At 35.2% G+C, this 12,729-nt stretch overlaps 1 protein-coding gene across 7 annotated transcripts in view; it reads right to left on the bottom strand.

Annotated features, from left to right (window-relative positions):
• The window catches only part of SNX7 (sorting nexin 7), a 183,917-nt gene that overhangs the window by 136,792 nt on the left and 34,396 nt on the right, over positions 1-12,729 (bottom strand). For all 7 annotated transcript variants that reach the window (XR_006221730.1, XR_006221729.1, XM_042997974.1 and 4 more), the window contains exons 5-7: positions 11,345-11,543; positions 5,943-6,142; positions 3,108-3,194 (exon numbers count right to left, since the gene is read on the bottom strand). Coding sequence is in view for 5 of the 7 variants with exons in the window: in XM_042997974.1 (XP_042853908.1) it covers positions 3,108-3,194; positions 5,943-6,142; positions 11,345-11,543 (486 nt within the window). In the remaining 2 variants the exon portion in view is untranslated. The remainder of the gene's footprint in view (positions 1-3,107; positions 3,195-5,942; positions 6,143-11,344; positions 11,544-12,729) is intronic.

Raw genomic sequence — 12,729 nt, 5'->3', positions numbered from 1 at the left:
CTGTAAGCTGTCACTTTACAACTACCCAGATAATGAGTAAAAGAATTCACTCTAAAGCACTGTTTCGGTTTGCAAGAAAACACATCATTTTTGTGGGTATATTTTTGTGATAAGAAAGAGTAACAGTAATACCATTACTGTCAATTTACAGCATTTACAAAATTACAGGCAGGGTAAAAGACCAGAACCCTATTTTTGTATGCCACAAAGCCCACATAGAAGTCACCTGGTATGTCCAAAAGGACCTCTGGAATGTTACATCACTACTAATTTACTCTCCTAGTTTTTGCCCTTCTTGGTAAAACTTCATTTCACTGACCTTTTCATTGTGAGTTGCTTTGCTGGGTATGCATATAGCATCCCACCCAAAGGTGACTTTGAGGAAGCCTCTAAAGGCAACCCTGGCGGGTCTCCATAGAAATGGCCCCAGGGTTGTCTCCAAAGTGGCCCTGCTTGAGTTGCCATGGTAAACAACCAGGCTAGATTGCTATATTCAGTTCTCTGCCAGGGTCGCCATGGTGACTGCAAAGGATGGCTCCTTGGAAGGACCTCACAAGGGCGCGTTTCCATGGTGACCCTATCCTGCATATTTTAAGCAACTTCCCTCTGGTTGTTCTGTGACCAATCATGGCAGGTTCATTTTGAGAGTAACCCTGGAAGGTTTCTCCCAAAGATACCGTCATAACACATAGGGATTTGGAAGTGAGGCCTGTAAACAAACTGCTTGAAAATGTAAATGGTACCATTCATAAATCATTAAATTAGTCCTTATATGTTTTAGGAAGGATCTGTTTTGATGGCTAACAAAAAAAAAAAAAAAAAAAAAAACAAAAAACACATTTGTAACGTCTGTTAAATGTGCCTGTTTCAAATCTTCATTTAAAATATCTTACAGAATATAATGCAGATAATTAAAGTTTCAAAGTTCCCCAATCTTACAACATAGCGGATAACTAGGTAAAAAATACTTTATAGTGGATATGACACATACACATAAAATGAAATCATAAATACAGATGGATCATTAGGTTATAATGAGATATCAAGGAAATTTTTATAGAGCAAAAGACAAAATATTTGCAAGTCAAATGAAAAAAAAATGTGTTTTTTTAGTTGAGTTGGGAAAGCCTAGCCATATTTGGGCCCAAGCTATTTTTTCCTGTATTTTTGTGGTTGGAACCATCTCAACTACTCTTCCTTTCAATTTAAAATATGAATATAAACCATTCTGAACAGATGCTTGATTTTTAAGCCATTTAACTATTCTCCTGAAACTTTAAAATACTGTACTTTTTCTAGTATTTAGTCAAGGGCAAATTTTATCTAATTGCTAATTTCAGTATCTTTAAAAATTACTTAACAAATAAAAATAATCCACAGTTCAAAAGATACAATTATAATTTCTGCACATGTGCCCACTTTTTGTTCTTGCCAAGTGACTCTTTAAATTTACACACACACACACACACACACACACACACACCTTACTGTGAAGAAAAGGTTAACCTTGGCTTTCCTCTTTTTTCTCCTAATCTTGAGTACTAGCTCCATTGGGTCTACAGTTTCCATTATTTATTTTCTCTCTCAGATGCCATTCTCCTACTCTGTCCACTACAGCCCACCACTGCCCATTCACATTCCACTCAGGAGAATGAACTCGAGTTTGAAAAACAAAAATAGTCTAGAAAAACAAGGATATTCATAGTCCCTTCTTAGTGAAGTCTCAGTGTTCTACACAAAGTCTGAATTTGTAGAGACTTCTTGCTTTAAGCCTTCAGTGTGTTTTTGTGAATCAGAGTAGTCACTGCTATTTTCATTCATTCATTTATTCACTAAATATTGATTGATTGATTGATTGATTACCAAGTATAAGGCACTGTTTTAGGGGCTGAGAGCACTTCAGGGAACAAATAAAAAAATTCCTGGCTTTAAGCTGCATACATAATGGACTGGGGGAAAGAGAAAGAAAGACAATACAAAGAAAACCAGTAAGTATGAAATCCTGTCTTCTATTAGAAAATGATTAAAGTAAGGGAGAAAATTAAAACAGAGAAGAGGGAGGCTGAGTCCCAAGCCAGGCTGGGATGGGGGCTAGGATACTACAGACAAATGGGTGGTTTCAAGAACTCCCCACTCACCTGCCATACGCACACTCAATATCGTACTCATTACTGATCAAAATCCTTAAATTAAAAATAAAAAGAGTAAGAAGGTCTGCTTCATAGAGAACTCAGGAGAAGTTAATCAAAGTAATACTCAATTTTCTCCACATCTATACTTGCTCTCTGGGAGGCAGCAGGCTCTGAGGATGGCAAGTGATACCACCACCTCCAATCCAACTTCTGCTTCAAGAACTATATGAACTTGGGCAAGTTACTCTACCTTGAAAGCCTCTTTCTCAATTTTAAAGTGAGAAAAATAATTCCAAGCTGAAAGTAGTACCCTGAAGAGACGCAAAGACAATAAAATATAAACACTAAAATATTGTGGGTGATAATATAATGTCTGGAATTTACATGGGAACATTTCAGGAAAAAAAAGGTGAGGAAAGAGAAAGATGAAGAAAGTTGGACAACATTTTGGACATTAATGATGCCCAGTGATGGGTACACGAGTTCATCATATCACTTTTTATGTTTGAAATTTTCCATTAAAATGTATTGCAAGGAAAGGATAAAGCTTGAAATCAAAGACACTTCCTCCATAAAGGTTTTTAAAATAACTAGAAAAAAGTGTATAGGAACACCGACCTACTTTATATAACCGTTTGCTTATAAAATGAGCAAAAAGTGGATTTATTTACTGAGTGCTCACTAACCTTCTGGAACAATACTAGGTGCTTTCCATACCTTCTTATAATATTCTAATTAAAAAAAATTAACTTCATACTTTACTTATCATAAGAGACAATGTAAGACAGGCAGAAAAGCATCATTGTTAAACTTGTAGATTCACTGGGTATTCAACGTATAATTTGTTTTCTAGAAGAAAGTTTAGTATCATCTACTGAATCCTTAAAAGCAAGCACACAATGGAGCTTTACACAGCTAATAAACATTTTAGAAAATGAATTCTATATGAGTGTATCAAGAAACTTAAAAACTTACCAGATCAGTATCTGCCTTTTTATAGGTCAAAGCTTCCACTTTGGAATCCAGTTCTGCTTGTATTTGGTCTCTCCTTTTCATAACACCCTTCATATCAAAACACAGGGATGGAATAAGTTGTACTTTGGTTTAATAATATTTTTATGAAAAAATATACATTTTAGAATATAAATGGCATCGCTTCCCAACTCATCAGTCATTTGGGGATATAATGACAAACGAATTTGTTTAATCTCTAAAGTTAAACTGAAAGCAAGTATGTAAGAGAATTTTTTTCATAAACTTTTTATGAGTTTTCCCAATGCACATTTTACTGAAGCACTCTAGACATATACAGTTCTTCAAAAAGAGAAAAAAAAAAAACAAATAATCAAAAAATCAGTGGGAGCACTGAAAATATATACTATGGTGTAACCTGGTGGCAGTTGAGAGGTCACACTGGCCTCTCACCTAAAGTGTCTATAATAATTTGCAGCACACTTATTCGATTCCAAAGACATGGTTAATTAAAGAGTTTTTAATTACAGTGGGAAATCAGAAAACTGAAGTGTGAACTCACATTTTGAGATTTTATTTTAGCTTAAAATATATAAATATTAGTCAATTAGCCAAGCTTTTGATGAGAAATTATAGCCTCTTCTCTGAGAAGAGTTCCATCCTGTTTTCTCAAATAACCATGAATTCACGTTTCGGTATCCTTAAACTTTAAAACACCCTTGTGAAGGAATTTGAGTGCAGATTTCACCTTCATCTTTTATAATGTTTGCCAGCCTTTTACAATGTGTTTCCCCTGGTGACTCATTTTTCTCCCAAGACCTGCTACTTAGGCTTTATAGACACAACGACTCTTTTTATTTGTACTCATCTTTCACAGGTTTTCAAAATATTAGTTGAAATCATAAAATTGTGATAATGAACACAAGAGGCCTAAAGAGGTTAAGGAAAAAGTTAAGCTAACTCCAGGTAAGTAAAAAATTCAAACAGAAAGGGTGAAAGTACAGCATATATGAGAAGAGCCTTTATGAGGCATAGGTCTTTCAGGTGTTTTCAGGGGAAGGGGAGAACCTACCAACAAATCAGTTAAATGGAGGCAAGATAATTTGACAGAGTATGTGGGAACTGAGAGGCATTAAGGATAAAAAGCATCCTCAAAATTACTCAGTCTAGTTTTGTGCCTGGCGGAATTACTCCTAAAACACTCAAAAGAGATAAGCTTTTCTCCTGTTTTCAAAGAAATCAATAGAAAATTCAGGTAATTACTACATACCTTTTATATTTATTTCAGTGTTTCATTACCATTAATATCAGGAACCCCTTCCTATCTCTAACCCAAATGACACATACTACAATTTAGTCTCATTTATTTAAGGTCTGTTTTCATAAATATGAAGTACTGTGTTTCACATAGGTAGAAATATTTTAAGTAAGAGTTTGCTTCAGAAGACAACTAGTAAGATTACACAAGTTTAATCATTTTGTCAAGGTCTATACTTCATCATTTTAGCTCACAATGAAGAAAACATTCCAATATAAAACACAGCCAGAACTGCAATATAAATTGCTACTGATTATGCTTTAGGAGTCTACAAAGTAATATAATCAAATGAGAACCTATAAAATAATTCTTCTGGTTGCTATTATAATTTTTCCACACCTTTAATGATATATGACTTAAATTACATAATTTTCATCTTGACATAATAAAGAGAAAAACACATCTAATTAAGGGAGAAGAATATACTATTTTTAATTATACAAATCAGATCTCTTTGAACAACCACACAAGGGGGCTATCAATAATGAGGTAAAACAATGAAATGTAGCCAAGGAAATTGATGGAGACAAGGAGGAGACTCCTGAGCAGTGAAATGTTAGAGGCCTTTGGGAAGCAAGAAGTGTTTGTTTATAGAAGACCCTAATAAAGTCAAGTAACAGCAGCAACATGAAATATCTACAAAATATTTAATGACTGTGAAAGAAAAACCTAACCGTGAGAAAGAGGCAGATCTCATGCTGAAAGGCTAAGAGAGCTTTTCTTACCAAGACAGAAGCAAAATTAAAAAAAAAAAAAATCCCCAAACCAAGAGTACATGAAAACAGACACGGCTCCAAATATAAATAGCAGAAGAAACGGACTATATCTGAATGCAAGTGGGCTCCTTCTCCCATTGCCACGCTAAAACACAACAACCCTGAGGGTATCAGTTTGTGCAAGGTGCTGTGAGCAGAACATAATACAGGATGAAAAACATTAACTTTGCAGATAGCATTGCTAAATCCCAAATATCTGGAAACCTTAACTTGAACTGAGGAGGTTAAATACAAAACTTTGATATAAGAGGAATAAAAGCCTTTGCAAATAGTGAAAGAAAACATTTTAACTTGAAGGATTTCTTTTTAGAAGCATCCAGAAGACAGAACAAACATCAAAATCCTACTCAAGTACTTTGTACATAATGATAGTAAATACATTGCTAAATCAAATGTACCTAGAAGGGGTAAAAGAACTCTTTCATGAAAAGAAATCTCTAAAGCACTAAAAATTTTTTAAGTAAAATTTTAAAGGCTTGGAAAAATGAATCATATTCTCTATATAAATCTTGACTGAAGATGTTTCAAATCTATGTGTAATGTACATTATTGTGGCTGAGTATTCCTGTCTTTTATTAACATATACTTCTACTTGTCATATCATTCACATAGTGAACTAATATTTATTGAGCATCTGTATGCAAAGCATTCTACATAGTGGTGAAAAAAACTGAAAATAGAAACTACCTTTATAAAGCTTATAATCAGGTCAGGGACTAAGGTAAAAGTATAAGGTGTTCTTACCATTAACATTTCACTATAAAGTACATACTCATGTACTACAGGAAGCAGGGCTTCTGAGAGTCCAGACATCCGTTTTTCAGTGGCCTTAGAGCATTTGTCAATGCAGCTGGCAATCCCTTTTAGAGTATCAACCAGATCTTCTTCTGACGCTGACCACAGAATATGAATTGGGCCATATTCTCTCATTTCATCAGAATATTCTAAAAACAAAAATTAAGCTCCTCAATTTACAGAAGTTTTAAAAATCTGTGAATTATAGACAGTAAGAAAAGACCTTATTTTTCTCATCGTGCATATGTTCTTCTAAATGAACATAAGAAGATGGCTATCAACTTTCATTAAATTGGCAGCAATTCCAATCCACTCAGGTCAGTCCTTGAATGACTAGTGTCTATGTGTAATCAGCAATAGCATCCTTTTTCATTCTCTAAAGTATCCTGGCTTGGAAGACAGATTATACGATCACCATATCTATCATGGAACTCTGCCTACCAAATAAACTACACCTGAGTGTCTCATAGGCAACATTACCTAAACAAGCTTGTCTTCTTTCTCCCCTTCCCCTGATTACATATCCTAGCTAAGAGTAATTGTTTCCAGTGATCTCAAAGAAAAAATGGGTATCATCCTATACTCATACCTGCACAGAGCCAATCACCAGTTTCAATATTTCTTAATACTTATCTATCTATCCATCTGTCTTTCCATCCATTCATCCATCTATTTTTCTACCTATCTATCCTTATTTCCACTGTCATCAGCTCATCAGCGTCTGTAATGTACACTTCTGTAAGGGACTTATAACTATTCTTCCTCTTTCAATTTTTGTCACAGTATATAACACTGAAGCTTCTTAGCTAAATTAGAAAGTCCCTACATTGTCTCTCTGGGTCCAACTCTTGAGATTCTTCCCCCAAAATAGTTCGATTCAGGCCATGATAATTACTCATTCGTAACTATCTCATGATTTCTCATTTAAACATTACACATACCCCTTTGCCTTGCCCTTTACCATTTCTACCATTTGACAAACTACTTCTAATCCTTTAAATACTAGCACAAATACTAGTAAATACTAGTACAAATAAATTCCTTCGGATTCTGTTCCAAAACATTGTATATGCTTTGTCCCCAATGAGCCGATCATAATCTTACACTTCTATTAAAGCCTATCATAATTTTATACTTGTATTATCCCATTCTATTATAATTGCTTGCATAAATCATATGCTCCTAGGCCATATGCTCCTTAAAACAGGGGCTGGGTCTCATTTTCTTTTATCTCAAAGCCTGATACAGAATGTGTTCAATAAATATTTTTGTATTAGTGAATGAACAACAAAAGACTATTCAATGCTTGATAAGCCATTAATTCAAAAATTTGTATTTCATTTCAAAGTCTGAATATTTTTACACTTTGCGTTTATAATATCATCCCTCTTTTTTTTAAAGTTTATTTATTTTGAGAGAGAGACAGAGAGGGAGAGAGAACACATGCATGTGCAGGGGGAAGAACAGAGAGAGAGGGCAAGAATCCCAAGCAGGTTCTGTGCTGTCAATGCAGAGTCCAACACAGGACTTGATCCCAAAAACCATAAGATAATTACCTAAGCCGAAGTAAAGAGTCAGACACTTAACCAACTGAGCCCCCCAGGCACCCTGATATGCTATCATCTTTCAAAGATGGCTTTTTATGGTAGAGAATGTAGAAGTAGTGAATATTTTTTCTCTAACATCCATCAAATACAATGAAATTCTCTCTATATTTAATCATCTTACTACTCATTAGAGTTAGTTGAAATCTGGCATATTCCTCTAAACTATTAAAATGTCAAAAGTTTGTATGATCAAATAAACTGAAACAGATTAAAAAAATTTAAGACACTGGAAATATCAGTTGTTACCAAATAAAGGTATCAGGTTTAATAATCACTAGAGCCTTTCCAACTGCACCCACCTAATCAAGGCCTATCCTTTGTTTTAAATAATGGCCGCACTACACTAGCATTTCTAGAAAAATGTTCTCCCTTATCTCATTTTCTCAATTTGTGTATACCTAAGTGTGTACCATTGAACCTTTGTAACATACATACATTCATTTATTTGTTTGTTTATTTAAAGTTTATTTATTTTGAGAGGCAGAGTACGAGCAGGGAAGGGGCACAGAGAGAGGGAGAGACAGAACCCCAAGCAGGCTCTGTGCTGTCAGCACAGAGCCCGATGTGGAGCTCGATCCCATGAAACAATGAGATCATGACCTGAGCTGAGATCAAGAGTTGGATGCTTAATCAGTTGAACCACCCAGGTGCCCCTGCAATATCTATTTTTCCACAGAGAGCTTTTATAAAATTCTAAACTGCGCTTACACAGCTCTCTGATTACATTTGTATGCAAACACTTACTGAGTTGCACTGTAATTTGTCTATTAATATATGTCTCCCCAACTAGACTCTGAGCTCAAGGACAGGTACCAACTTACTCCTCCTTTAATCTCCAGCACAGAGAAGCAGTACAGCATGTGGTCAGTACAAATGTGACAAATAAACTGGGGAGCACAAGATATAACAAGATCAAAGAAAAACCTTGAAAAAAATTTTTAAATAGAAACCACTAGTTATGATCACCATATCTTCATGATTTGAATACGAATGAAATATCCTATATAGCTTAGACTCCCAAGCTACAAAATAAAACATTCCATCATCTTCAAAGGAATCTGACAAGTGGGCTTCACACTCAAAAAACTAAGAAATCCCTCCAATTTGGGTCAGTGGCAATCATGCCCTGAAAATCAGAACTCAAATTTACAAAGTCTATCATCAAATCCACTTTTCCTTCTGAGCATTTCACAAACATTAGAGTATACCGAAGATTTTAAAACTATTTCTTTGCACCAGCAAATGTAAAGCAGCATACTGATGTTCTACAAAACTCGTAGGTCTCAAGAGTTTCCAGGAGCTTCTCTGAATTGCTATTCCACTTAACTATGCATCAAGAATATTCTTAACAGAATGGGAATTGTGGAATACAGTTAAAACAATTAGCCTCTTGAGATTTAAAAAAAAAAAAAAGACAAATGATAAATAACAAGGGTGGACCAATAAGTCCTAAAAGAAATTATTAAACTATATTCAGTCACCACAATGACATCACCAAGTGTCAATGCATGGAAAAAAAAAAAATAGAGGGAAATGTACATTCAGCTATGACAACTTTTTCTATATTTCTTTTAACAACCAATCACTAATGATAAAGCAAATTTTCCTACCACCAAATCATATGTTCATTCCTTTTTTTCAATCATTGAACAGCTTTTGTTGAGCACCAACTATGTGCTAAGCACTATCTAGATACTAAAAATAAAACAAATCTTTTCCCTTCTTTTCCTCATAGAATTTACTATTTAATAGGGGACATAGAAAATTTAAAAAAAATAAGTCATCAATATAGAGACTTAAAGTAGTTCATCTCTAAAACCAATTTATATTAGGAAGTATATTCTTTGACTTGGCCACCTAGTTCTAATGTAGTTAAATGCAATTAGAAAATTAGCAGAAAGTCATCATGGAATTGGAAAAAAAATCATCATGGAATAAAGTCCAACTTCTTTTTTTTTTTAAGGTTATTATCATGTTGCTATTTTATTTTTAAATGTTTATTTAATTTTGAGAGAGAAAGAGCACAAGTAGGGGAGGAGCAGAGAGAGAGAGAGGAAGACATAGAACCTGAAGCAGGCTCCAGGCTCTGAGTTATCAGCGCAGAGCCCGAAGGGGGCTCGAACTCACAAACTGTGAGATCATGACCTGAGCAGAAGTCGGATGCTTAACTGACTGAGCCACGCAGGCGCCCCTGAAGTCTAACTTCTAAAGTAAAATAAAAATAAGAAAATTGAAAAAAGGAAATGGTGACACAAAATAGGAAGAAGGACCTAATTTCCAATATATAAATTTCTCTGCCATGCTTGGACAGGTGTAATATAGAGTACTTTTTCCAAAAAAATCACGGAAAATGTGGAAACCCTATTTTCTGATACATCACTTCTTTGATTTTAAGCTATGATCCACATTGTACATTTAAGACCAACTTCATACAACTACAATATCTTAAGCTCAGGGCTTACTTTGCCATTATTACTTATAAATGGGAACAAGAACAGCTAATAATTGATTAAAACAAATGGGGACTGGCCATGACTACCTTCAAAATCATATAGAAATCAAAAATTTTCTCAATATATCTGGGTATAAGCCACACATGAAGGTGAAATTCTATCTTAATGTTATGTGATACCTCATGTAAGGAGCTTGGAAACCACTACTCAGTGTGAACAAGTAAAATGCTGAATAGACTGAAAAATGAACAACTTTTCTTGGATCTGCAAAACAGGGGAGGACACAGGAAAAACCACTGCCCTCACGACTGGGAAGACAGATAAATACAAGGAATTGTGGGTTACTGGGCACACACTAAAGAGAAGAAACCACCTCTCACCACCCACTGCTGGGGTAGGGAGACTGGAACTGTAATTGATGAACTGCTGGAGGCTCAGTGTAGACAACTTTAAGAGTTAAAAGCCCCAGGGGGAACCCAGTCATGGGGTCAATATTGTGAGATTTACCCCCAGAAGCTCAACTAGGTTCACTGTAAATATTGAATAAAAACTACTCCTGCTTCTTGCAGAGGAGAATTTTGAAATAGCCAGAGCACTCTGCTCTTCTTAACAAAGGCCTGCCCTCAGAGGAAAATAGTTAACCAGAGCCTAACCTGCTCAGGTATCATCAGAGACTAACTTAGAGAAAGGGAAATACTCAAGTCCAGCCAACTCTGGCCACTCTGGCCCAAGTAAGCAAGGAGAGAAAACTGAGAAACTCTTGTGAAGTTCACAGTCCAGAGGCACAGGCTCACTAAAAGACTGAGACCTGATCACAAAACTGTACAACGCTTCAGGAATAAAAGTTTTTTCTATATTTAGATCGACATAAGTTTTCTATATTTAAAACTATAGAACGCTTCTCCTCCCCCACACCTTACCACATTACTAAAGTCCTGTTTACAGCAGTTCCTTTTACCCAGTATCATGTCTGGTTATTAAGAAAAAAATCCTAATAAAAGGCAAAAAAGACAATTTAAAGAGACAGAGCAAACATCAGAATCAGACATGGCAGGGGCGTTGAAATGGTGAGACCAGGAATTTAAAGCAATGATGATTAATGTGATGAGGGCTCTAATGGACAAAGTAAGCATCACACAAAAACAGATGGGGACTGTAAGCAGAGAGATGGAAACTTTAAGAAAGAACCAAAAAGAAATGCTAACTTAACATTGCTTTACTACACCAGCAAATGTGAAGATCGGTCAGAAATTGAACAACTTGGTAATCACATTCTAGTTATTCTACATACCCCTTTCTTCCTTGTAAATTCTCTGAGATATTTTGTCTATCAAATTTATTTTCTGGCTAAAAACTTCAATAAAGTTATTCATTTCCATGAACTCTTCTGGGCGGCTTTTTACTCCTCTCATTGACAGTGCAACAGCTCTGAATGTCTGCCCCATCCTGCTGAGTAATCCAGGCCCTTGCTTCTTGTGAGAAGAGAGCTCCTAGAAACAAACAAACAAACAAACAATTAAATATTTGTGGTGAAGCAATATTCCCAACAAAAGGAAATGTAATTGGAAGGATAAAGATGATAAAAATGTTTCATAGACTTTTTTTCATGTAGTTTGAAGCAGGTGAATTTTATTGGGGTACAGTTCTTCCTCTATCTCCTTGATACTATTCCTTTTCAAAGTACTCGTGTAAAACATGTGTGCAGCTTTCCTCTCAGCATGGATCTTTAAAAGAATAAGGTTTAACAGCAGGAATTGTGCTTAAGGAGATATTGGGGAAGATGAGAGGACAATATGAGATGCAATCTATATTTTATAGCAGGGATTTAATAGAAAATGGTTGAGAGAAGATCTCTTAGGGTCTAAACTGCTCCCTGAAAAAAAAAGGAAAATTTTATTAATTCTTTAGTTATAATAATAGCTAGCATATATTGAGAGCTTCTAGGCACTACACACACACACACACACACACACACACACACACACACACACACACACACAAACACACACATATGTAAACTCACCATAACACTTTGAGGTAGGTTCTACTATGATCCTCATTTTACAGAAGAAAATACAAGCACAGCAAGGTTAAGGAGATTGCTCAAAGTCCAGGTGAAATTAAGTTATGGACAAGGATTGATCTGATTCCAGAGGCTTCACTGCTAAGCACTAGCCAGCTCTGTCTTCTTAATGTCACTATAAAAGTTTGTAAATAGATACTCCCTGACCATAACTCTCCAACCAAGTGAAGTAGCTAAACTGTGACACTACCTCCACTGGCTGGCTGGCTGTAGAGAAAGATTTTTAATAATATGTGTAACTAGCTCTTTCATAGTTAATCTGGGAGGGAGGAGTATAGACGAGCAAAATAGAAGAACCACTATAAAAGGATACACCACACAAAAGTAACCCTTTAGAAGTACAGCGTATTAAAAAAGAACACCAAAAAGAAGACCACATGACTCTGGTGATGGTTATAGCACTCGTTGAAATATAGGTTTGGGATCAAATAAAAGGTTACTCACAAGAAACAAAAAAAAAGAATCTATAAATAATAATGCCGACTACCAAATCCACAGATAAAAATATTATATATTATTTATCCAAATATTAAATAATATATTATCTTTCTCCAGATTTACTTTCCTACAGGTCTTACACAAAATAACACATA

The sequence above is a fragment of the Panthera tigris genome, chromosome C1, assembly GCF_018350195.1.
Source record: "Panthera tigris isolate Pti1 chromosome C1, P.tigris_Pti1_mat1.1, whole genome shotgun sequence".
Lineage (NCBI taxonomy): Eukaryota > Metazoa > Chordata > Mammalia > Carnivora > Felidae > Panthera > Panthera tigris.
This window is presented reverse-complemented; position numbering and strand designations above follow the sequence as displayed.